The sequence below is a fragment of the Doryrhamphus excisus genome, linkage group LG7, assembly GCF_037039965.1.
Source record: "Doryrhamphus excisus strain RoL-2023G ecotype Guam linkage group LG7, RoL_Dexc_Guam_v1.1, whole genome shotgun sequence".
NCBI classification, from domain to species: Eukaryota; Metazoa; Chordata; class Actinopteri; order Syngnathiformes; family Syngnathidae; genus Doryrhamphus; species Doryrhamphus excisus.
In genome coordinates, this window is record NC_136363.1 from 1,049,563 (window position 1) to 1,074,723 (window position 25,161).

General features: G+C 40.3%; 1 protein-coding gene across 5 annotated transcripts in view; it reads left to right on the top strand.

Annotated features, from left to right (window-relative positions):
- The window catches only part of elmo1 (engulfment and cell motility 1 (ced-12 homolog, C. elegans)), a 62,840-nt gene that overhangs the window by 23,978 nt on the left and 13,701 nt on the right, over positions 1–25,161 (top strand). For 2 of the 5 annotated variants that reach the window (XM_058047968.2, XM_058047971.2), the window contains exons 2-16: positions 6,049–6,194; positions 8,182–8,222; positions 9,930–10,002; positions 10,083–10,133; positions 10,227–10,396; positions 11,674–11,709; positions 13,772–13,871; positions 15,260–15,411; positions 15,470–15,548; positions 15,953–15,994; positions 17,512–17,562; positions 17,709–17,831; positions 17,897–18,025; positions 18,121–18,225; positions 18,333–18,441. In XM_058047968.2, coding sequence (XP_057903951.2) covers positions 6,117–6,194; positions 8,182–8,222; positions 9,930–10,002; positions 10,083–10,133; positions 10,227–10,396; positions 11,674–11,709; positions 13,772–13,871; positions 15,260–15,411; positions 15,470–15,548; positions 15,953–15,994; positions 17,512–17,562; positions 17,709–17,831; positions 17,897–18,025; positions 18,121–18,225; positions 18,333–18,441 — 1,339 coding nt within the window. In that variant the 5' untranslated portion in view covers positions 6,049–6,116. The remainder of the gene's footprint in view (positions 1–6,048; positions 6,195–8,181; positions 8,223–9,929; positions 10,003–10,082; positions 10,134–10,226; positions 10,397–11,673; positions 11,710–13,771; positions 13,872–15,259; positions 15,412–15,469; positions 15,549–15,952; positions 15,995–17,511; positions 17,563–17,708; positions 17,832–17,896; positions 18,026–18,120; positions 18,226–18,332; positions 18,442–25,161) is intronic. The other 3 variants (XM_058047970.2, XM_058047969.2, XM_058047973.2) reach the window with 3 other exon arrangements.

Sequence of the window (25,161 nt, forward strand, 5' to 3'; positions counted from 1 at the left end):
CTTTAAAAAATACAGATTAAAAAATACTACTAAAATTATTTTTTATACATTTAATTATTCATTACATAAATGAATCATATTTTCTTGTTGGAATATTTTTACTTATTTTGGTAATATGTTGTTTTTATTCTTCTACAGCTATTTTTTCCATTTTTGCTGCTGCTAGTTTTTTATGTCCAATTATTGCAACTTTTCTTCCTATAAATTCTTATAAATTTCTTATAAAATATATATTAAAAAAAATCTTATTAAATTATATTTTTATAAAATATTACTTAATTTTCCAACTTCTAACTTTCATTTTAGTTTCTCAAATAATATTAGCACTTAAAAGGTACGACATTGAGGTATTTTTCTTTAAAGGGGACCTACTAAGTTAATTTTTCGACACTTTGAAAAAAACAAGCGGAATGCTGCTGACATATGAAAATATTTTTCTCTTGCTGGGAATCACCAAATATAATAACTTCTGCCTGAGCTTGTTTCGTAAACAGAGCATCGGCGCTTGGGAAGCAGAGGGCAGAGAGTTTATATGGCTTACAGCCACGCCCATATAAGGAAGTCTGCCCTCTGTGACATCACAAAGTGGGCAGTTTCACCACGCCTTTTGAAAGCGAGCGTTTTGAGCCATCCCAAAAGTTTTTCAGGGCTCATTTCCAAATGCTCAAACCTCATGATGTGAAACTTTGGCACTGTTTAACACCGGAATATAACATTATTACTACTTTTATATGTCAGAAAAGTGGAAAAGCATCATAGGTCCCTTTTTAATATTTTATATTTCTTCTACAAAAAAGACGGTGTAAAGGTGTTGAGAAGTTGTTGTTGTGAGACGGACAGCTCCACATGGTGATTGAGTGACGGGTAGGACGCCATCCTCCGGCGCTTTGTGTCCGCGTGTGTTGTTTGTTGTGTTGGCTTGAAAGCGTCTTCCAGCGCCTCGCACTTCCTGCGCCTCATTCGCACACTGGAGCTTTTTGCCTTTTGTCTTTTTGTCAGGCTTTTGTGCGTCGGTGCCGCCTCTTCCTGTGGGCTGGCGGCATCGGCGGCTCATTCGGATTCTTCCTCTCGAGTGTTGGCGTGTGTTTTTGTGTGTATTGCTTTCATGTGTGCGTCCCCATCCCCAAGGGGGCAACACGAGCATCTTGCGGCCGCGGCGTCTATGGAGGCGCAACTTTGTCCTCTTGCACTTTTGTCTACGCTCTCTTCTCTTGAAAGGCCCGCACACACACGTAGATCCTTTGTAGAGGCATCAGATGAAGAGCGGGTCCCCCTTTCTGTTTCAAAGGTTAATGTGGACACGCCCACGCAGGAGGACACGCCCATGCAGGCTGCATAACCCCCCCACAAAGCACAGTAGTTATCAATATGACTCATGGTAGGATAAAAAGCCTCAGGGACAAAATAGGTTAGGAAACAACGGAATCCATCATCGTATAGACCATCTTTGATTAACAGCACAGCACTCCTGTCGTATAGAAGATCTTTGATTAGAACCCTTGTCGTACAACTTTAAAAACAGCAGTGCTCCTGACATATAAAGGATCTTGGGCTACCATTGTTTTTGCAGTAGGTCCTTAAAAACGGCGCAGCACTCCTGTCTTATAGAAGATCTTTGACTAGAACCCTTGTCGTATGACTTTAAAAACAGTAGTACTCCTGATATAGAGGATCTTTGGCTACCATGGTTTTTGCAGTAGATCCTTAAAAACGGCGGATCACTCCTGTCTTATGGAAGATCTTCAACTAGAACCCTTGTAGTACGACTTTAAAAACAGTACTACTCCTGATATAGAGGATCTTTGGCTACCATGGTTTTTGCAGTAGATCCTTAAAAACAGCGGCTCACTCCTGTCTTATGGAAGATCTTCAACTAGAACCCTTGTAGTACGACTTTAAAAACAATAGTGCTCCTGACATATAAAGGATCTTTGGCTACCATTGTTTTTGCAGTAGGTCCTTAAAAACAGCACCTCACTCCTGTCTTATAGAAGATCTTTGACTAGAACCCTTGTCGTACGACTTTAAAAACAGTAGTGCTCCTGATATAGAGGATCTTTGACAGGCATTTTTGCTGGCCATGCCTAAAAAGAGCGATGCACTCCTGTCATATCAAGTGTTTGTGAGGATCTATTCAGTATTGTTTTTGCCGCAGGTCCTTAAACCATGCGCTCCTGTCACATAGAGGATCTTTGACTAGTGTTTTTGCAACAGATCCTTAAAAACAGCGGCGTACTACTGTTACGTCGAGCATATTTGACTCGCATTTTTGTATTCGATTCCAAAAAGCAGCAGAGCACTCCTCTCACATAGAGGATCTTTGGCTAGTGTTTTTTATACCAGTACTATTTATCCTTAAAAACAGCAAGACACTCCTGCCATACAGAGCAGGGGTTTCAAAGAGTCTAGCTCTCTTGTTGAATAGAGGATCTTTGACTAGGGTATTAGTGTTTTGGATGAGGTTCTTAAAAAGAGTGGTGTTCTCGTGTTGAATAGAGGATCTCTGACGAATATATTCGTGTTTTGGATGAGGTTCTTAAAAAGAGTGTAGCTCTCTTGTTGAATAGAGGATCTTTGACTAGTGTATTAGCGTTTTGGTTGAAGTTCTTAAAAAAGTGGAGCTCTCTTGTTGAATAGAGGATCTTTGACTAGTGCATTAGTGTTTTGGATGAGGTTCTTAAAAAGAGTGGTGTTCTCGTGTTGAATAGAGGATCTCTGACGAATATATTCGTGTTTTGGATGAGGTTCTTAAAAAGAGTGTAGCTCTCTTGTTGAATAGAGGATCTTTGACTAGTGTATTAGCGTTTTGGTTGAAGTTCTTCAAAAGAGTGTAGCTCTCTTGTTGAATAGAGGATCTTTGACTAGTGCATTAGTGTTTTGGATGAGGTTCTTAAAAAGAGTGGAGCTCTCGTGTTGAATAGAGGATCTTTGCAGAGTGCTTTTGGTGAAGTCGAAGTTTAATGTTAGTGTCATGCATTGATCGTTTATCCAATAACAACCCCAAACCCCAGACCCCCCCCCCCCACATATCAGGTCAACATAACCCCCCCGGGTATTGGCTCTCCCCATGGAGGACGTGACCCTCAAATTGCACGTCATGAATTATTGAGGTGAAAAGGCGGAGCCTGACAAATCTCAGCTCTTCTTCTGCGTGACCTTCTTTGTCCTCCGAGCCCTGGAAGGCAGATCACATGTCCGGCCCGGGGTTGGGGGTGTAACGTGAGCCCCCACCCACCAACGCTTTGTTGTGGCTGAAGATGGACGACTTATGACCACTATGTGTGTGATGAGGCGTCACATGACACGCGGACAAGAGGTTGAGAACGCAGTCTTTTTGGCAACTATGTTTATAAATCTATTTTCGATGCTGCTTATCCTCACGAGGGTCGCGGATATGCTGGAGCCTATCCCAGCTGACTTGGGGCGAGAGGTGGGGTACACCCTGGACTGGTGGCCAGCCAATCACAGGGCACATATAGACAAACAACCATTCACACTCCACCATTCATACCTATGGACAATTTGGAGTGGCTAATTAACGTAGCATATTTTTGGAATGTGGGAGGAACGCAGATAAATATGTTTGAAAAATTACAAAAGTGTTCACGTAAAAAATTAGTCAATTTTGGTTAAAACTGTAATTAGTAAAAGTAGTGTAATTAGTTTAAAAAATAAATAAAAGTCACAATTTCTATAGTTATTTATATTTTGAAAGTGTTTTTATTATTATTGTTCAGCTTTAGGAATGTGAACCCCCCCCCAATTATGCAAATTATGTTTTTCAAAAAATGTAAAAAATGTCGTAAAAAGTCGTGTGTGTGAAATGGAGGCCAACATGAAAGAAGAAGGTGACGAGATGAAAAAAAACAGATGCTAGCTCCCCTTTACGTAGCATGTTAGCATGTTAGCATGTTTGTTTAGTCCGATTGCTGGGCTTTGACCGCTTCTATGGAGTGTGTAGATGACGAACACGAGTCACACACACACACACACACACAAGCTGTGTGTTTTTCCGTCCTCCGTTGAAGGAAATATTCCTCAATGAGCACATGCGTGTGAAGAGGGAGGGGCCAGTGAGTCACTTTTTAGGGCGGAGGGGTGTTATGACTGGCGTGGAAGGCCTCGGAAAGAAAGATGCATCCGCGTCTGCTCGGCTATTGATGCAGCGGCTGCCATGGCGACGCCTCCATGCGATAAAGGTTGTGTGGATTATTATGGGGTGACTCACTCTTAACGCCGGGGCCACCGTGGCGTCGTACGCTATCTTTAAACGTGCTAACATCACACACAACAGAAAAAAATCAATATTCCCAGGAATTAGCCGCATCCTCATGCATTTTTGATGGAGAATAAATATGTACCCAGACCAAGATGATCCGATTGTTCCAGACGGGCGAGGGAGGCTAAATTATTGATGTCCTCCCCAGTTTGGGGAATATCCCGACCACGTTGGTCCCTCCTCGCTCACATCACAGCGGCTGTTTATGAGGCGGAAGCGTGCCAATGGAAAGTGCTTCCCTACAAAGATGAAGATGATACTTATTATTATTACTTCTTATCTTGTGCTGCAAAACATTTGTCAGGGCTGCAACCTATCTGTGGTGGGGTTGCAGGGACGGGTGGATCTCATTTGCATAATTGTCCATGCTGCATGTGAATGCCATGTTTATGGCACAACAAAAGAGGAAAGTGAAATAAATTTGATAATACAATGTTTAGTATATTTTAAAAATATGTAAAATAATAATGTCACAACTATTTAGTCAACTTTAAGTTTAAAGCGCAATAATTTTGTGTAATTATTTTTTCTGAGAGTTGTGACAATTTGTATGATTATTTTATTATTAACAAATATTTACATTTTAGGCAGTTATGTGTGTCTACTAAAAAACCCACAAAACACATGAATATGGCATTTTTTTTTACAAATTTTATGAGTAAAATTAGTGATTAGTATTAAAAAAAGTGACTGTACCATTATTTGTAGTTTTTAAATGTACATTTTTTTCATTTTATTTTTTTAACTTTAATGTCAGAACCTCTGAAAGTTATTTCGATATTTAATACAATATACAATATGTTATACATATGTACACATAATAGGATTCACAGTTTCAAAGGAGTCCCCCCCCCATCCGTGTCATTTTGGCAGTTATGTTTTGAAATATGTTTATTAAAAATATTATTATTGAATTTAGTTGATTTTCAGTTCAAATTGTAATTAGTAACATTTGTGTAATTATTAAAAAAAAATAATCGAGAGGTTACAATTTCTACAGTGATTTTTATTTTTAAAAAGTAGATATTTTTTTGGGGGGGGTGGTGCTTTTTATTCTTAAGCATTATGCATGTCAAACCCCCCCAAAATTGTTTAGATGTTTGGCAATTATGTTTAAAAATATGTTTAAAAAAATACAAAAACAATTTGTACAAATTGTAGTTATTAAAATTAGTGTCATGAATTGTAAAAAGTGACCGTTTCTACAGTGATTTTTTTATTCTATTTTTTTTTTTTTTTTGTCGTTTTCATTGCTGTGGTTCGCTATGAATGCCCCAAACCTTTTATGCCACAAGCAAGATGGACACGCGTGAGTTCTTTAGGATGGTGGTGGGGGGGTGGGGGGGCACAGTAAGACCTAAAAAGATGCTAAATAAGTTGGCACCACTGATCCCTCCTGCTACGTCTTATTCTTCTCTGGCAGAGCAGGTGTGTATGAGGTGTGCTAAGAAGCAGCGTTGCCCCTATGCTATGCCCCCTACTGTACGGAGGTGGAAGGTCACGCTAACAGTCCTGTTATAATGCGTATGAAGGATGGCAAATAATCAGTACTAATAATCATTGTGACGCGGTTAGCCAGGCCGTGCTAACGTTTCCTGTCGGCTGCAAGGAAGGTAGAATAAGCGTCAGAATAAAAGCTCGTTTTTTAGCTGGTGGAGACGTTTCTTTCCCTCATTAGCATAAAGTCGTCCACTCTTAAGGTCAAGAGTGAAGCAAATGTTGCTGCAGGCGGCTAAACTCTTCTTCTCCTCTCTCCTGCTCCCGGCCAGATTTGGATGACCCCCCGCCCCCATCCAGCAGGAGAAGGAGACCTCGCCGCCCCCCTGGACCCGCAGCCATGCCGCCGCCCGCGGACATCGTGAAGGTGGCCATCGAGTGGCCGGGGGCCTTCCCTAAACTCATGGAGATAGACCAGGTAGGACACGGGGGGGTTGGTGTGCGGGATGCGGATGCGGCTACGGAAACGTCAGCGCCAACATCGTGATGGGGGGGTCTTTAATTAAGCAGCCCACAAAAGCATCACGAGGCAGGAACGTCATGGTTAGGCTTCATTAAAAACCATTCATTCTTTCATAAAACCCATCAATACTTCATATTCATATACTTCATTATACTTCATATTCTACATCACAACATACTGCGTATACCATGTGTGTACACCAATAATTCCATTCAATTATCCTCCCTCTGTGTTTACACAATATTCTTTTTTTTCATAAGCACATTTACCTTTTATTATCTTTATTATTTATTACCTTTATTTATCTTTTATTGTGATACAGTCAAAATCATTTATTAAATCATAAAGCAATTAAAATTTGACAGTGGGGGGGAACTAAACTCAATAAGATACTATATATATACATATATACATATGTATATACACACTAGGGCTGTCAAACGCATTAATGGCGGGAACTCATTTATGAGGTGATTAATTATGTATTTTAATTAATTTGAAAACCGTGATTAATCTGATTAAAATTATATATATAACATACATATATATAATATGACATTTGTAAATGTGTTAGCTATAAAGTGATGCAACATTAAAGGAAATATTTAATATTTTTAAATTTTATTTTAAAAATATTTTTAAAAATCAATAAATATGTTTTATTGATATTATTCTATTGAGACTGTCAAACGCGTTAACAGCGGTAACTAATTTATGAGGTGATTAATTATGATGATTAATCCGTGATTAATCTGATTAAAATTATATATATATATATATATATATATATATATATATATATATATAAAATATGACAAATGTGTTAGCTATAAAGTGATGCAACATTAAAGGAAATATTTTGTATGTTAAAATTTTATTTTAAAAATATTTTTAAAAATCAATCAATATATTTTATTGATGTTATTCTATTGAATATTATAATTGTAAATAGATGGCATTGAGTATACTCCTAATTCAACCATAAAATAAACTAACATGATACAAAATGACGTTTTACAAATATTTTATGAACTATTTTTATTAAAATTTCAAAAAAAAAAAAAAAGTGAAAATATAAACGTCCCATTTTGTCATAAGAAAGTCTGATTGCTGCCGTTCATAGGAAGAATTTATTCATGATGGCCGACAAGCAAATGTAATATGATAATAAGCGCCGTGTGTGTTTTGGGATGTGGGGGGGGGGGGTAGGGGGGATAACACGGCTACACTAACCGCCGGTGCGACGTCACCATGGCGACGGGCGCCACGCTCGGCCTGGGCGGATGAACCTCTGCGGATGTTTTGCGTCTTCCTGCCTCAGAGGCGCCGGGATGCGGCAGCGCGCTCTCCGCCCTCATCATCATCATCATCATCATCATCACACAGCTGCTCTTGCGTTGTTCTCCTCTTCGTTTTGGCGTGTCGTCGTCAACACACACACACACACACACACACTCGTTATCAGCTTGGTCATACAAAAGGCCCGTGGTGGCGTATGGCGCTGTGAGTCATGTGATAACGACTTGCTGCTTCTTCTTCAATGAGTGTGTGGATTTACTTCAACTGTGTGTGTGTGTGTGTGTGTGTGTGTGTGTGTGTGTGTGTGTACTATTGGTCACCTGTGTTGTTGACAGGAGTGATGCAGCCCCCCCCCCCACACATACACATCAAATATCATATCAGGCCATTAGTGATTCATTTGAACGACTCTTTTTACTGACTACACAACAAACCCGGCTATGGAAAATCTCCCTGGTGGAGGTAATACTCCATATCAGTATGTTCCACATCAACAAGACTTATTTGGGGACCGGTTCAGACTCCCAAAGACCAGCGTGTCATGGCTCCTGTCGTCCATCCTATTAAAGTGCTGCTGATGTTGCTTTTGGACACTGGAAGGTTTAACCTTTAACCTTTTATGTCCCACTTTGTTATCCCGCAGAAAAAACCTCTGTCTGCCATCATTAAGGAAGTGTGTGAAGGGTGAGTGTTTTTCATGCTACATGCTAAGCATAGCTTACTCTACAACGACATGCTAAGCATAGCTTACTCTACAACGACATGCTAAGCATAGCTTACTCTACAGCTACATGCTAAGCATCGCTTACTCTACAGCTACATGCTAAGTATAGCTTACTCTACAGCTACATGCTAAGTATAGCTTACTCTACAGCTACATTTAAGCTGTAGTGTAACGCTACATCTACATGCTACATCTAAGGTGTAGTGTAACGCTACATGTACATGCTAAGCATAGCTTACACTACATCTACTTGCTACATCTAAGCTGCAGTGTAACGCTACATCTAAACTGCAGTGTAACGCCACATCGACATGCTACATCTAAGGTGTAGTGTAACGCTACATGTACATGCTAAGCATAGCTTATGCTACATCTACATGCTACATCTAAGCTGTAGTGTAACGCTACATGCTACATCTAAGGTGTAGTGTAACGCTACATGTACATGCTAATCATAGCTTACGCTACATCTACATGCTACATCTAAGCTGTAGTGTAACGCTACATGCTACATCTAAGCTGTAGTGTAACGCTACATCGACATGCTATATCTAAGGTGTACTGTAATGCTATATGTACATGCTAAGCATAGCTTACTCTACATCTACATGCTACATCTAAGATGTGTAACACTACATGCTACATCTAAGCTGTAGTGTAACGCTACATCGACATGCTACATCTAAGCTGTAGTGTAACGCTACATCTACATGCTACATCTAAGCTGTAGTGTAACGCTACATGTACATGCTAAACATAGCTTACTCTACATGCTACATCTAAGATGTTGTGTAACGCTACATCGACATGCTACATCTAAGCTGTAGTGTAACGCTACATCTAAGGTGTAGTGTAATGCTACATGTACATGCTAAACATCTACATGCTACATCTAAGCTGTAGTGTAACGCTACATCTACATGCTACATCTAAGGTGTAGTGTAACGTTACATGTACATGCTAAGCATAGCTTACTCTACATGCTACATCTAAGATGTTGTGTAACGCTACATGCTACATCTAAGGTGTAGTGTAACGTTACATGTACATGCTAATCATAGCTTACGCTACATCTACATGCTACATCTAAGCTGTAGTTTAACGCTACATCGACATGCTACATCTAAGGTGTAGTGTAACGCTACATCGACATGCTACATCTAAGGTGTAGTGTAACGCTACATCGACATGCTACATCTAAGCTGTAGTGTAACGCTACATGTGCATGCTAAACATAGCTTACTCTACATGCTACATCTAAGATGTTGTGTAACGCTACATCGACATGCTACATCTAAGCTACATCCTCCTTTTCTTCCTTCACCTTTTTCCTCTTTTCCCGTTTCTTAACTTTTTTCTTCTTCTCTTTCTTTGCTTTCTTCTCTCCTCTTTTTTCTTCTTCTGTTCTTCTTATTCTCTTTCTACTTGTCTGTCTTCTCCTTTTTCATTCTTTCTCTTCTTTTTTCCTTCTCTTCCTGTTTCTCCTCTTCCTTATTCTTCTTCTCCGTCTTCTTTCCTTTCCTGCCTCTCCATCGTTCTATTCCTCCACTTGCTCCTCTTCTCCTTGTGGTAGCCAAGATGTGGTATTTAGATCAACGTTTGCCGTGTAAACAAACCAACGTCAAGGCCTGCTTGATGTTTTATGATGCTGTCATGTTCCTGTCAAGGTGGTCGTTGGGGAACCATGAAAACTTTGCTCTGCAGATTGCCGACGCCACCAATTTCTACATCACCGAGAAGGTTTGCGTCGATGTTTAAAGTTGCGTAAAAGTCCGCTCTAGCGTATTCATTTCTTCGTTGATATCTTCTATCTGCCTCAGAACCGCAACGACATCAAGAACGGCTCCATCCTGCGCTTGACCACCTCCCCCGTGAGTTAGTTCCCCCGGAGAAGAACACCATCAGTCACCCCTTCCTCCCTTTAATGCTCCCCCCTGTCCCCCTGTCCCCTCGCCCCCGTCCAGTACCAGACGGCGGTGCAGCTGCACGAGCGCATCCAGTCGTCCAGCATGGACGCCAAGCTGGAGGCTCTGAAGGACCTGGCCAGCGCCTCGCGGGACATCACCTTCGCCATGGAGTTCATCAACCTGGACGGCATCTCCTTGCTGACGCAGATGGTGGAGAGCGGCACGGAGTAAGTGCTTAGCGCCGCTAGCAGGGCTCCGTGTGCTAGCGTTACACTTTAACGGTAACATCACACGACGGAAAAACAAATCATCAATTGGCAGGGCTGCATTTTAAGATGTGTAGCGAAGCCTGCTTTATGTCATTGTAGACATTATTGTTAAATAAGCTTCTAAAATTGCTCGAAACATCCAACTTCGGCTATGTTAGCATAGCCATGGAAGCTCAAGTGCTAACATTACATTTTAACAGCAACATTATGCTAGGTTAGCATCTTTGCTGAAAGAAAACAACACATCATGTCCGTAGCTGGCTGCGGGATGGTTATCAAAGCTGCGTTTTAAGACGTGTAGTGAAGCCTGGGGGCGGATCTAGGGACTCATTGTAATGTGAGAACGTGGTTAAAACGTTGTTATTGCATCATGGGGGATTTTTCTACAGTCCTGAGGAAGTGATGTGGGCAAAAGTATTGGGACACATACAGGAAGTGAAAGGAGAAGAAGAAAAGGAGCTTGAACTGGTTTGTTTGAGGTCATCTCTTGCCTTTGCTGGGGTGTTCTTTCACACCAGTGGAATCGAACCGAGTCCTGAACCACATTGCGAAGACTCGTGCCACGTGTCCCGATACTTTTGTCCATTTTTGTAGAGGCCAAAGTCGATTGAAGGTGAACGCCAGGGCGTGCTGTATGAGGGTATGCTGGAGCCTATCCCAACTGAAGTGCTGTGTCTGCATGGAGGACCCCCCCCCCCCCCCATCCTCCCCCAGTTATGATGTGAATTGGCTTTGAAATAGTTTTCATTGTAATTGAAATTGGACTAGTTTTGGATTAAATCCGTGTTCGTCCACCGCAGTTTATGCTCCTCCCCCTAGCCTGCAGTGATGGCTGCCGGCCCCCACGCTCACCTTGATGTCCCACACAGGAAGTTAATGTTTCCTGTTGATATTCCGTGTAGTGGACTGTCATGATTCCACACCGGGAGAGTGATCTCGTCCACAGATGTTGCCTGGTGTTTTATTGCAGTAGTCAAAGGCAGACAGCGCCCTCTAGTGGTAGCATCCTGAACTAGCTTCCTAATAAAAAGTATGGTCTCCTCCCCCCACAACAGACCTGTTTGTAGATTGTGTTATAATTAAAAAATATATAATAATATAATTACTATTATAATATAATTATACTAATTATTATAATAACAATTTAATTATAATAATACAATTTAATATATATATATTCATTTTGTTGTCTCACAATGACGCGTTTGACGCCAAAGTTTCTCAAATCTTTGCAGGCGCTATCAGAAACTCCAGAAGATAATGAAGCCCTGGTAAGACCCCCCCCCCAGACCCACCTGCTCCACCTTCCATTCCTCCTCCTCTGCTTATCCAGGCCGGGTGGACGCTTCTCTGCTCTAATCTAATCTAATCTAATCTAATCTGATCTGCTGCGGTCTGCATGATTAAAGACCAGCAATGCCTCATGGGAAATCACACACATCAGAATTTATTTATTTATTTATTTTTGCATGTGTTTTTTTGGAAATGTTTTCTATCCTTCATCTGCTCCATTTCACTCTTTAAGTCTGGACCGCCACAAATACATTTACTCACTGTTGGCCCTCAACCAGAAACACATGATGACGTGATGTCCTTGAACACATCTTGGGTATAAAAAGTCATGCACACGCGTCATGGCCGATGATCCGAGTTAGAGGATGACATCGTCTACATCAGGGGTGTCCAAAGTCCCGCCCAGGGGCCATTTGTGGTACGCTTGACTGTGTGTTGGGTTTTTTTTAATTGACCCGCAGCACATTCCAAATATATTATTTAATAAAAAAAAACTATATATAAAGAGAAAAGTTATGTTAGGAGAATAAAGTCAAAATAATAGGGCAGTAAATTCATAAATAGGTACAAAAAAAATTAAAAAATGCAGAAATGTGAAAAATAGCTGTCGTTTTCTGAGAATTAAGACAAAATATTATGAGCATAAACTTGGAAAAATAAGGTCATTTTAGAAAAAAATATTGTAGAGATTTTTTTTCTTGTATTATATGGTAACAAAATTAAATTGTACATTCGCTGTGGCGACTCCGCAGTCAGGAAACAGCCGAAAGAAAACAAATAAACTTATTTAATAAGAATTTAGGTTGGGGAAAAAGTTGTAATATTTGGGAATAAAGACACTACTATGGGAAAAGTACTAAGAATTACTTCTTGACGTTTGAATGGAAGCAGGATAATAATCCGTGGATGGATTAAATCTTGAAGGTGGTGTTATTTCCTGTCTTTTGGGTTCATCCATCATTAAGCCTCATCCTCCATCTTGGTTTTGATTCTGTCATTTTTGGTTTTCATGACTTTTTGTCGATCAGCTGCCAGGATGATGGACACTTAGCAGCAAGAGGCGGGGTGGGGGTGGGTTTGTGCTCCTGTGTGTCCTTTAGCTGCATCTACCACATTGTGCTGCTGGTGAGGATGCAACGTGCATTTTGCCATTGGAACGCTAGAGGTCGCCATTGTAAAGCTTATCAACGAGAAGGGAAGCTAGGCTTTAAAATGTCAACATTTAAAACATTTCAACTTGATATTTCACACTCAAATTAAATAGTCGACATTTGTATTTTCATGAAACTCAAAATACGTACATTTCTGTGCCAGGTGGACATAAAATATGGAATATAATACTTATACACTCTTGGTCTTAACATGAAAACGTTAAGACCAGTTGAAATCTTAAGGGGGTTCTAAGTAGAAGCTCAAAATAGAAAAAGAATAAATGGGAGTGAGACACAAAAAAGCAATTTATTGCAAAGAAGCCTTCATTTTCTGATCAGAAATTTAAGAGCACAGCCTTTAAAAGGCAAAAATTTGGCCAAAATATGTATTGAATGTTTGTTTCTTTCGGTTTTTCAGATCTTTTTTCGATCCGCACACCGATTTTTGGTTTGAATCTTTGTCTTTTCACTTTTCGTCTTTTCATCTTTTTGTATTTTGAAGCCCTACTTAGAACCTCCTTAAGATCCAACAGTGCAGAAGGTACATTCTTGGCATCTTTCAACTGGTCTTGACATTTTTGATTATGTAAATAATAACAATAATTGTATTTGTATCATTACACAAATAATGATTGCTTATTGTATTATTTTGAATGTGCGGCTTGTTATTGTGGCTTCTTCCTCTGCATGACCTTTGACTTTGCTTCCTGCCGCCGTGTTCCCGTCTCTTCCTCCTGCTTCTCTCCAGCAAGCGTGGTTGCAACGCAGAGCTTCGGCCGGCCGCTCGCTCGCTCGCTCGTCCTCGTCTTCCAAAGTGTCATGGCTGCACAGCCACAAGCCGCGTCTTTCTTAGTCGTACTTTTTATGTCTGTGTGTTGTGTTGTTGTAGTTTCGGCGACCTGCTCTCCTTCACGCTCACGGCCTTCGTGGAGCTGATGGACCACGGCATCGTCTCCTGGGACACTTTCTCCGTGGCCTTCATCAAGAAGGTCAGTTTTTGGCCGCTAATAATGGCCGCAAGGAGCTGAAATGTGGCACTTGTGCTGTTACTTTTATGACTTACACCACATGGGGGCGCTGTGATTAAACCCCACTTGCAATTTCTCACTAAACGCAATTGGAACTTTGGTTTTTGGTCCAATTAAGGTCAAATTAGACCTTGAAAGGACTGCCAAGCACGTGTGTGTGTCCAAAGGTTTTTCCGGGGAAACCCTCCCCCCATTTTTTGTTATATTATGACGTTATTTCCATTACATTTTGACTTTATTGTCACTTTTTCACAACATAATTTTGCAAAAATTGCCACTTGATTTTGTTTCTCACATTATTTTTTTCTGTAATATCTCAAGTCTATGCTATTAAAATGTAATTTTTCATCAATATTCAATTTATTCTCATAAATGTACAGCTTTTTGCGCGCTGAATATTTTTTTGTAACATTTTGACTTTATTCTGAAAATATGCTTTATTTTTTCAATTGCTGCTGTTTCTAAATTTTCCGCTTTTCCAATTGGAACTTTAGGCCTTTTTGGTCTAATTAAGGTCAAATTTGGTACACACCTTGAAAGGACTGCCAAGCACGTGTATGTCCAAAGCGTTTGCCCCCCCGCCCCCTTCTGCTTTTTTTATTTTCAAATATTTCAGTCTTCTTCTAAAATAGTTCATTTTGTTAAATTATGGCTTTATTTCCATAACATTTTGACTTTGTCACTTTTTCACAACATAATTTTGCAAAAATCGCCACTTGATTTTTTTTTTCTGTAATATCTAAAGTCTATGCTATTATAATGAAATTTTTCCTCAATATTCAATTCATTCTCATAAATGTACAGCTTTTTGCTCACTAGAATATTACTTTTTTTGTAACATTTTGACTTTATTCTGAAAATATTTTTTACTTTTTCAATTGCTGCTGTTTCTAAATTTTCTGCTTTTTCAATTTTTCAAATGTCATCTTGTAATATTATGAGGAGGAAGAGGAGAGGGGAGGGGAAATTGTTGTTTGTTCAAAAGTAGTAGCATATTTTACTAAAACAAATAAAATGATTTTATGAGTTTATTCTCATAAAAATGCAGCTATTGTCCATAATATGACTTCATTTCCATAACATAACTTTCCCCCAACCTAATTATTCAAAAATTATAACTTTATTTGTTATTTTGTTTCAATGTCCAAAGACATGCTAACATTTCTTCATGGTATTGGCGGTTTATTTTCACGGTAATGCTATAATATGATAACTTTATTGCCAACCTAATGATGCCAAAATGACCTTTTTCATTGTTGATTATTTTGCTTCATTTCCATAAAAACCACAAAAATCATTTTCCACCTTCATGCTACATGACTAAAATGTTATGACGTGCCGTGTGACAGATCGCCAGCTACGTGAACAAGTCTGCGATGGACACGGCGGTGCTGCAGCGCTCGCTGGCCATCCTGGAGTCCATGGTGCTCAACAGCCAGGACCTCTACCACAAGGTGGCGCAGGAGATCACCATAGGACAGCTCATACCGCATCTCCAGGGGTGAGTGCGGGGGGTGTAGGCTCGTACGGGTCGGTTTCTGACCTGTGTCCTTCACCAGGACGGACCAGGACATCCAGACGTACACGATCGCCGTCATCAACGCCCTCTTTCTCAAAGCCCCCGAGGAGAGGAGACAAGTGAGCAGAAACCCTTCCTTGTTTGTGCATCCTGTTTCCTTCCTCGCTCACCTGCTTTAGCCTGCTGGTCACATGACACCCCCACCGCCCCCCCCTCCCTCCTTGCATCAGCACCACAGTCCATCTGTGCGCTTTAATAATGTATGAAGCCCCGCCCCCACTTCCTCCTTGCAGACACGCCATGCAGGAATGCCGCATTGGAATGACATCACACTCCCCCCTCCTTTAAAAAAAAACAAAAAAAAAAAACTAATAAATATTCCCACATGACACTTGGTCCCCCCCAGCAGTTTTCCCATCAGCCCTAATTCTTCTTTCTTTTCTTTTCTTTTCTTTTCCGCCACCTTCACTCACCTTGTTTGTCTTTCTGACTTTGTTTCCTCACGCTACACACGACACGCTAGTTTGACCAGCACATGCCGGACATCCTAAATTGTCCCCTGACAGTAAGTGGACCCTCCCCCCCGAGCACCCTTGCTAGTCCGCCCGCACCCCCACACGTATGGGCGACGACCTTTGCGTCGAAAGCAACACCTTTATTCCAACCAAGGCGCAATAAAGTCCATTTTATTTGATGCTTTATTCCTCCATCTTTCACTAAATCACTAATTTTTTTTGGAAAATAATACTGGAATATTTCAAGAATAAAATTGCAATTTTACAAGAAAAGAATGTCATATGACCAGAATAAAATATTTTTTAAATTTTATTGAAAGAATAATCAAATCTTAATATTGCAGGAAGAATTAAAAAGTTTTTATTTTAAGAGTTGTGATTGTACAATGACACGTTTTACCACATTAACATATTTAAATGTCATTTTACCATTAAAATATATATATAAAAAAAATAATGTTATAATAATAAAATAATAATAAATAATTTAAAAAATAAAATAATGGAAGTTCTAAAGTTTTTAATCGGAATCATGTTTCAATATTACATAAATAAAACCATAATAAAACAAGAATAATATTTGTATTTCTTTCTCAAGAAAAAGCCTTAAAGGGGACCTATTATGCTCATTTTTGGCCCTTTTTGTATTGAGTTGTGGACTCCTGTAGAGCAGCTACACATGAAAGCTACAACGGCACACAAAGCTTTCTAGATCTTCCAGTATCCGCACCTATTCGTCTGTATTGCATTTCTTCATTCCTGCGAAAACGGTCTGTTTTTGCACGCCCCCTCCGCTGTGGTTGGTGACACTCCCGAGTGCATCTAAAGACGCTAGCTTTTTTAAGAGTTGACAAACGACGACTTATCTTTTTAAAATGCGGGATTTTAACATCCAGCCATATGTGTTGGATCCTGAATCCGATCCGGAATTAGAGACTGGGCAGTCCCAAGTTTCTCAAGACGCTTTAGCATTTTAGCATTAGGTTTTCTACAAGGTCTAATGTGGCCACTAATTGTGATGGGAAATGGCGGTTAGCGACCCCGCTCCCTGTATGCACACTCTATAATGCTACACAGACAATCACTTTTCTGTTCACTAAACTTGACGGATTAAAATACACTGCTTATCCGGCTTACAGCCACGCCCATATAAGGAAGTCTGTCCGTCTGTGACGTCACAGAGGGAGCAGTTTTACCACGCCTTTTGAAACCGACCGTTTTGAGCCATCCCAAACGTCTTTCAGGACTCATTTCCAAATGTTTTGGAAAAGCATACTAGGTCCCCTGAGGGAACGTAAAAGTTCTAATAATGGAATATAATATTACATGAATAAAACTGTAATGCAATCAGAATAAAAGTTAATAAAAGTTACAAATAGTAATGTATGTTTTTTTTGTGTGTAAATTAAATTTTAATGCTAAATTCTTTTTTTTTTGTTGATAAAATTCCGACTTTGTTTACATAAGATGTTACATTATTTACTTACATTACTGGCATCCACAGTGGTTACTTTGAATCCCTTTCCAGCGTGTTGTTGCCGTGACGATGGCGTGTTTGTGTGTGCAGGAGATGGCCCACATCTTGGCCCAGAAACAACTCCGCTCCATCATTCTCAGTGTAAGCTTGACTCCGCCCACTTTGTGCCTCTCCCAGCCGTACCTCCGCCAAGGAGTTAGCCGGCATGTTTATGGTACTTCACTGATGACCACCGAGCACCCCCCCCACCCCTCCCCCGTCTTCCTCATCCTCCATCTTGGCTGCAGAACGTGATCCGGAGCCCCACGCCCATCAACGATGAGATGGCCCACCAGCTGTACGTGCTGCAGGTGCTGACCTTTAACCTGCTGGAGGACCGCATGATGACCAAGATGGACCCCCAGGACCAGGTGGGTTCGGTGCATGGGGGTGCCCCCCCCCCCCAATAGAATGACCTGTAAAGTTGTGTTCACAGGCTCAGCGGGACATCATCTTTGAGCTGAGGAGGATCGCGTTCGACGTGGAGTGCGAGCCCAACCACAGCGGCAGCACGGAGAAACGCAAGTCCATGTACACGCGCGACTACAAGAAGCTGGGCTTCATCGTAAGACGTCCTTCACGTCCTTCACGTCCTTCACGCCCGTCGCCTGACAAAAACTCTGCTTTTGGAAACGTTTTGCCTTCTTTCCTGACGCGCAGAACCACGTCAACCCGGCTGTGGATTTCACCCAGATTCCTCCGGGAATGTTGGCGCTGGACAACATGCTCTACTTTGCCAGGCACCACCAGGACGCCTACGTCAGGGTGAACATCTTTCTCTTCCAGATGAGACGCATATGAGTTAGTTTTGTCCCTGAAGAAGACGACTAACGTGTTTGTTGTTGTTGTTGTTGTTGTCGTTTCTTTCCCAGATCGTTCTGGAGAACAGCAGCCGGGAAGACAAGCACGAGTGTCCGTTTGGCCGCAGCAGCATCGAACTCACAAAGATGCTCTGTGAGATCCTCAAAGTGGGCGAGCTGCGTAAGTCTGACACACACACACACACACACACACACACACACACTCTTGATGTTACTACCATGGAGAGCGTAAAGAAGGAAGGAGTGTGAATGGATGCGGCCTTTTTCTGCTCAAAGCGGCACTGCAGACTTGACCCCTGCTGCTCTCCATGGGGGGGGGGGTGACGCCTTTCACAGTTCACTTTTTGTGTGTGTGTGTTCAGCAAAAAAAAAGTCCAAAATGTTGCCATGTGGTGCACTTCCATGTCGTCTCTTGTATCGTTTTTATGAATATCGGGTACTCTGATCAGTCTATACGAGCCCTGTGATTGGCCGGAAACCAGCTCAAAGACGGCTGGGATAGGCTCCAGCACGTCCGCGACCCTCGTGAGGATAAGCGGTAGAAAATGAATGAATGAATGAAGGTACTCGGATCCCATCTTTTTGTGACTGGAGATACGAAGATGCTTAAACATATCAGTGTTTCCCACAGGACTACAATCTATCTGTGGTGGCGGTCTTATATATATATATATAAGCCATATACAGCTGGAATAGGCTCCAGCATATGTAGCACGCTATGTAGCATATGATGTGTTATGTCAAACCATGACAGGAACAACCTGAAAATGAAAGTTTTTCAGATTCCGACTCGAGGTTGCCGACGTTTTGTTGACAGCAGATGTTTTGCTCAATTTGTCGGCTTGCACATCTCCGTCCGCATCCATTTCACGCCCGCCTCCGTCTTATTTAGTTCTTTCTATATTGAGTTATTTAGTATCCTCTCCTCCATCTGCTGATGGGCCACTCCTCGGTCTCCATCTGTGCTGGCAGGCTGGCAACCACGCCGGCTCCAAATTTGGATCCCATTGTTGCCTTTGTGCAGCGTGTCTGGCTTTGTGTGGTGAAACTTTGTCGGGAATCTTTCCCTGCTTCCGTGGTGACAAGATATGAGAAACAATGGAGTCTGAAGTCATTGGCGGCTGAGAATAAAAGCTAATTAGCTGATGAGATGATGAGAGCAGATCTTCCCACGCTGCTTCGGCGGCATCAACCTACTTTTCTCCTCCTCCTCCTCCTCCTCCTCCTCCTCCTTGGACTACACCAGATTGACGCCATTAACGTGCAGACTAGGAAGCCGTTAGTTAAACTCCCTTCTTCAGGCTTCACTACACATCTTAAAATGAAGGCTGGGAGAAGAGTAGTAAGCACTTTCCTGAGGGATTCATAGCTTTTTGTTTGCAAATTTTACATATATACATATGTATACATATATACATATAAATACATATATATATATATATATATATACATGTATATACATACCTATATATATATATATACTATATATATATATACACACAAAAATCACCGCCCTCAAACTGTGTGAGGTTTCCCCTGTTTTTTTCACCAGAAAAGTGCATTTTTTTTCAAGTTGAAAAAACTGAAAAAAACGACATACTAACCCCTTACGTTTTTTCCAAAAATCACAAAATTTAAATCTGACATTTTATGCCATTTTTGGGCTCTTCTGGCCCCCTGTTGAGTGTGTGTGAGGTTTCCGCTGTTTTTTTGACCAGAAAAGTGCATTTTCAGCAAGTTGAAAAAAATGAAAAAAAACGACATACTAACCCCTAACGTTTTTTTCAAAAATGGCAACATTCAAACACTGGCATTTTATGCCATTTTTTGGCTCTTCTGGACCCCCTGTTGAGTGTGTGTGAGGTTTCCGCTGTTTTTTTGACCAGAAAAGTGCATTTTCAGCAAGTTGAAAAAAATTGAAAAAAACGACATACTAACCCCTTACGTTTTTTTCAAAAATCACAAAATTTAAAACTGGCATTTTATGCCCTTTTTGGGTGCTTCTGGGGCCCCTGATGGGTGTGTGTGAGGTTTCCGCTGTTTTTTTGACCAGAAAAGTGCATTTTCAGCAAGTTGAAAAAATTGAAAAAAACGACATACTAACCCCTTACGTTTTTTTCAAAAATCAACACCCTCAAACTTTGGCATTTTATGCCATTTTTGGGCTCTTCTGGGCCCCCTGTTGAGCGTGTGTGAGGTTTCCACTGTTTTTTTGACCAGAAAAGTGCATTTTCAGCAAGTTGAAAAAATTGAAAAAAACGACATACTAACCCCTTACGTTTTTTTCAAAAAATCACAAAATTTAAAACTGGCATTTTATGCCATTTTAGGGTGCTTCTGGGGCCCCTGATGGGTGTGTGTGAGGTTTCCGCTGTTTTTTTTACCAGAAAAGTGCATTTTCAGCAAGTTGAAAAAATTGAAAAAAACGACATACTAACCCCTTACGTTTTTTTCAAAAATCACAAAATTTAAATCTGACATTTTATGCCATTTTTGGGCTCTTCTGAGCCCCCTGTTGAGCGTGTGTGAGGTTTCCGCTGTTTTTTTGACCAGAAAAGTGCATTTTCAGCAAGTTGAAAAAATTGAAAAAAACGACATACTAACCCCTTACGTTTTTTTCAAAAATGGCAACATTCAAACACTGGCATTTTATTCCATTTTTTGGCTCTTCTGGACCCCCTGTTGAGTGTGTGTGAGGTTTCCGCTGTTTTTTTGACCAGAAAAGTGCATTTTCAGCAAGTTGAAAAAATTGAAAAAAACGACATACTAACCCCTTACGTTTTTTTCAAAAATCACAAAATTTAAAACTGACATTTTATGCCCTTTTAGGGTGCTTCTGGGGCCCCTGATGGGTGTGTGTGAGGTTTCCGCTGTTTTTTTGACCAGAAAAGTGCATTTTCAGCAAGTTGAAAAAATTGAAAAAAACGACATACTAACCCCTTACGTTTTTTTCAAAAATCAACACCCTCAAACTTTGGCATTTTATGCCATTTTTGGGCTCTTCTGGGCCCCCTGTTGAGCGTGTGTGAGGTTTCCGCTGTTTTCTTGACCAGAAAAGTGCATTTTCAGCAAGTTGAAAAAATTGAAAAAAACGACATACTAACCCCTTACGTTTTTTTCAAAAATCACAAAATTTAAAACTGACATTTTATGCCATTTTTGGGCTCTTCTGGGCCCCCTGTTGAGTGTGTGTGAGGTTTCCGCTGTTTTTTTGACCAGAAAAGTGCATTTTCAGCAAGTTGAAAAAATTGGAAAAAACGACATACTAACCCCTTACGTTTTTTTCAAAAATCACAAAATTTAAAACCGGCATTTTATGCCCTTTTTGGGTGCTTCTGGGCCCCCTGTTGAGCGTGTGTGAGGTTTCCGCTGTTTTTTTGACCAGAAAAGTGCATTTTCAGCAAGTTGAAAAAATTGAAAAAAACGACATACTAACCCCTTACGTTTTTTTCAAAAATCACACAATTTAAAACTGGCATTTTATGCCCTTTCGGTGCTTCTGGGCCCCCTGTTGAGTGTGTGTGAGGTTTCCGCTGTTTTTTTGACCAGAAAAGTGCATTTTCAGCAAGTCAAAAAAATTGAAAAAAACGACATATTAACCCCTTACGTTTTTTTCAAAAATCACAAAATTTAAAACCGGCATTTTATGCCCTTTTTGGGTGCTTCTGGGCCCCCTGTTGAGCGTGTGTGAGGTTTCCGCTGTTTTTTTGACCAGAAAAGTGCATTTTCAGCAAGTTGAAAAAATTGAAAAAAACGACATACTAACCCCTTACGTTTTTTTCAAAAATCACAAAATTTAAATCTGACATTTTATGCCATTTTTGGGCTCTTCTGAGCCCCCTGTTGAGCGTGTGTGAGGTTTCCGCTGTTTTTTTGACCAGAAAAGTGCATTTTCAGCAAGTTGAAAAAATTGAAAAAAACGACATACTAACCCCTTACGTTTTTTTCAAAAATGGCAACATTCAAACACTGGCATTTTATTCCATTTTTTGGCTCTTCTGGACCCCCTGTTGAGTGTGTGTGAGGTTTCCGCTGTTTTTTTGACCAGAAAAGTGCATTTTCAGCAAGTTGAAAAAATTGAAAAAAACGACATACTAACCCCTTACGTTTTTTTCAAAAATCACAAAATTTAAAACTGACATTTTATGCCCTTTTAGGGTGCTTCTGGGGCCCCTGATGGGTGTGTGTGAGGTTTCCGCTGTTTTTTTGACCAGAAAAGTGCATTTTCAGCAAGTTGAAAAAATTGAAAAAAACGACATACTAACCCCTTACGTTTTTTTCAAAAATCAACACCCTCAAACTTTGGCATTTTATGCCATTTTTGGGCTCTTCTGGGCCCCCTGTTGAGCGTGTGTGAGGTTTCCGCTGTTTTCTTGACCAGAAAAGTGCATTTTCAGCAAGTTGAAAAAATTGAAAAAAACGACATACTAACCCCTTACGTTTTTTTCAAAAATCACAAAATTTAAAACTGGCATTTTATGCCCTTTTTGGGTGCTTCTGGGGCCCCTGATGGGTGTGTGTGAGGTTTCCGCTGTTTTTTTGACCAGAAAAGTGCATTTTCAGCAAGTTGAAAAAATTGAAAAAAAACGACATACTAACCCCTTACGTTTTTTTCAAAAATCACAAAATTTAAAACTGACATTTTATGCCATTTTTGGGCTCTTCTGGGCCCCCTGTTGAGTGTGTGTGAGGTTTCCGCTGTTTTTTTGACCAGAAAAGTGCATTTTCAGCAAGTTGAAAAAATTGGAAAAAACGACATACTAACCCCTTACGTTTTTTTCAAAAATCACAAAATTTAAAACCGGCATTTTATGCCCTTTTTGGGTGCTTCTGGGCCCCCTGTTGAGCGTGTGTGAGGTTTCCGCTGTTTTTTTGACCAGAAAAGTGCATTTTCAGCAAGTTGAAAAAATTGAAAAAAACGACATACTAACCCCTTACGTTTTTTTCAAAAATCACACAATTTAAAACTGGCATTTTATGCCCTTTTCGGTGCTTCTGGGCCCCCTGTTGAGTGTGTGTGAGGTTTCCGCTGTTTTTTTGACCAGAAAAGTGCATTTTCAGCAAGTCGAAAAAATTGAAAAAAACGACATATTAACCCCTTACGTTTTTTTCAAAAATCACAAAATTTAAATCTGACATTTTATGCCATTTTTGGGCTCTTCTGAGCCCCCTGTTGAGCGTGTGTGAGGTTTCCGCTGTTTTTTTGACCAGAAAAGTGCATTTTCAGCAAGTTGAAAAAATTGAAAAAACGACATACTAACCCCTTACGTTTTTTTCAAAAATGGCAACATTCAAACACTGGCATTTTATTCCATTTTTTGGCTCTTCTGGACCCCCTGTTGAGTGTGTGTGAGGTTTCCGCTGTTTTTTTGACCAGAAAAGTGCATTTTCAGCAAGTTGAAAAAATTGAAAAAAACGACATACTAACCCCTTACGTTTTTTTCAAAAATCACAAAATTTAAAACTGACATTTTATGCCCTTTTAGGGTGCTTCTGGGGCCCCTGATGGGTGTGTGTGAGGTTTCCGCTGTTTTTTTGACCAGAAAAGTGCATTTTCAGCAAGTTGAAAAAATTGAAAAAAACGACATACTAACCCCTTACGTTTTTTTCAAAAATCAACACCCTCAAACTTTGGCATTTTATGCCATTTTTGGGCTCTTCTGGGCCCCCTGTTGAGCGTGTGTGAGGTTTCCGCTGTTTTCTTGACCAGAAAAGTGCATTTTCAGCAAGTTGAAAAAATTGAAAAAAACGACATACTAACCCCTTACGTTTTTTTCAAAAATCACAAAATTTTAATCTGGCATTTTATGCCATTTTTGGGCTCTTCTGGGCCCCCTGTTGAGTGTGTGTGAGGTTTCGGCTGTTTTTTTGACCAGAAAAGTGCATTTTCAGCAAGTTGAAAAAATTGAAAAAAACGACATACTAACCCCTTACGTTTTTTTCAAAAATCACAAAATTTTAATCTGGCATTTTATGCCATTTTTGGGCTCTTCTGGGCCCCCTGATGGGTGTGTGTGAGGTTTCCGCTGTTTTTTTGACCAGAAAAGTGCATTTTCAGCAAGTTGAAAAAATTTAAAGAAACGACATACTAACCCCTTACGTTTTTTTCAAAAATCAACACCCTCAAACTTTGGCATTTTATGCCATTTTTGGGCTCTTCTGGGCCCCCTGATGGGTGTGTGTGAGGTTTCCGCTGTTTTTTTGACCAGAAAAGTGCATTTTCAGCAAGTTGAAAAAATTGAAAGAAACGACATACTAACCCCTTACGTTTTTTTCAAAAATCAACACCCTCAAACTTTGGCATTTTATGCCATTTTTGGGCTCTTCTGGGCCCCCTGTTGAGCGTGTGGGAGGTTTCCGCTGTTTTCTTGACCAGAAAAGTGCATTTTCAGCAAGTTGAAAAAATTGAAAAAAACGACATACTAACCCCTTACGTTTTTTTCAAAAATCACAAAATTTTAATCTGGCATTTTATGCCATTTTTGGGCTCTTCTGGGCCCCCTGTTGAGTGTGTGTGAGGTTTCTGCTGTTTTTTTGACCAGAAAAGTGCATTTTCAGCAAGTTGAAAAAATTGAAAAAAACAACATACTAACCCCTTACGTTTTTTTCAAAAATCACAAAATTTAAAACTGGCATTTTATGCCCTTTTTGGGTGCTTCTGGGCCCCCTGTTGAGTGTGTGTGAGGTTTCTGCTGTTTTTTTGACCAGAAAAGTCATAAGGGGTTAGTATGTCGTTTTTTTCAATTTTTTCAACTTGCTGAAAATGCACTTTTCTGGTCAAGAAAACAGCGGAAACCTCCCACACGCTCAACAGGGGGCCCAGAAGAGCCCAAAAATGGCATAAAATGCCATACTAACCATACTAACACCCTCAAACTTT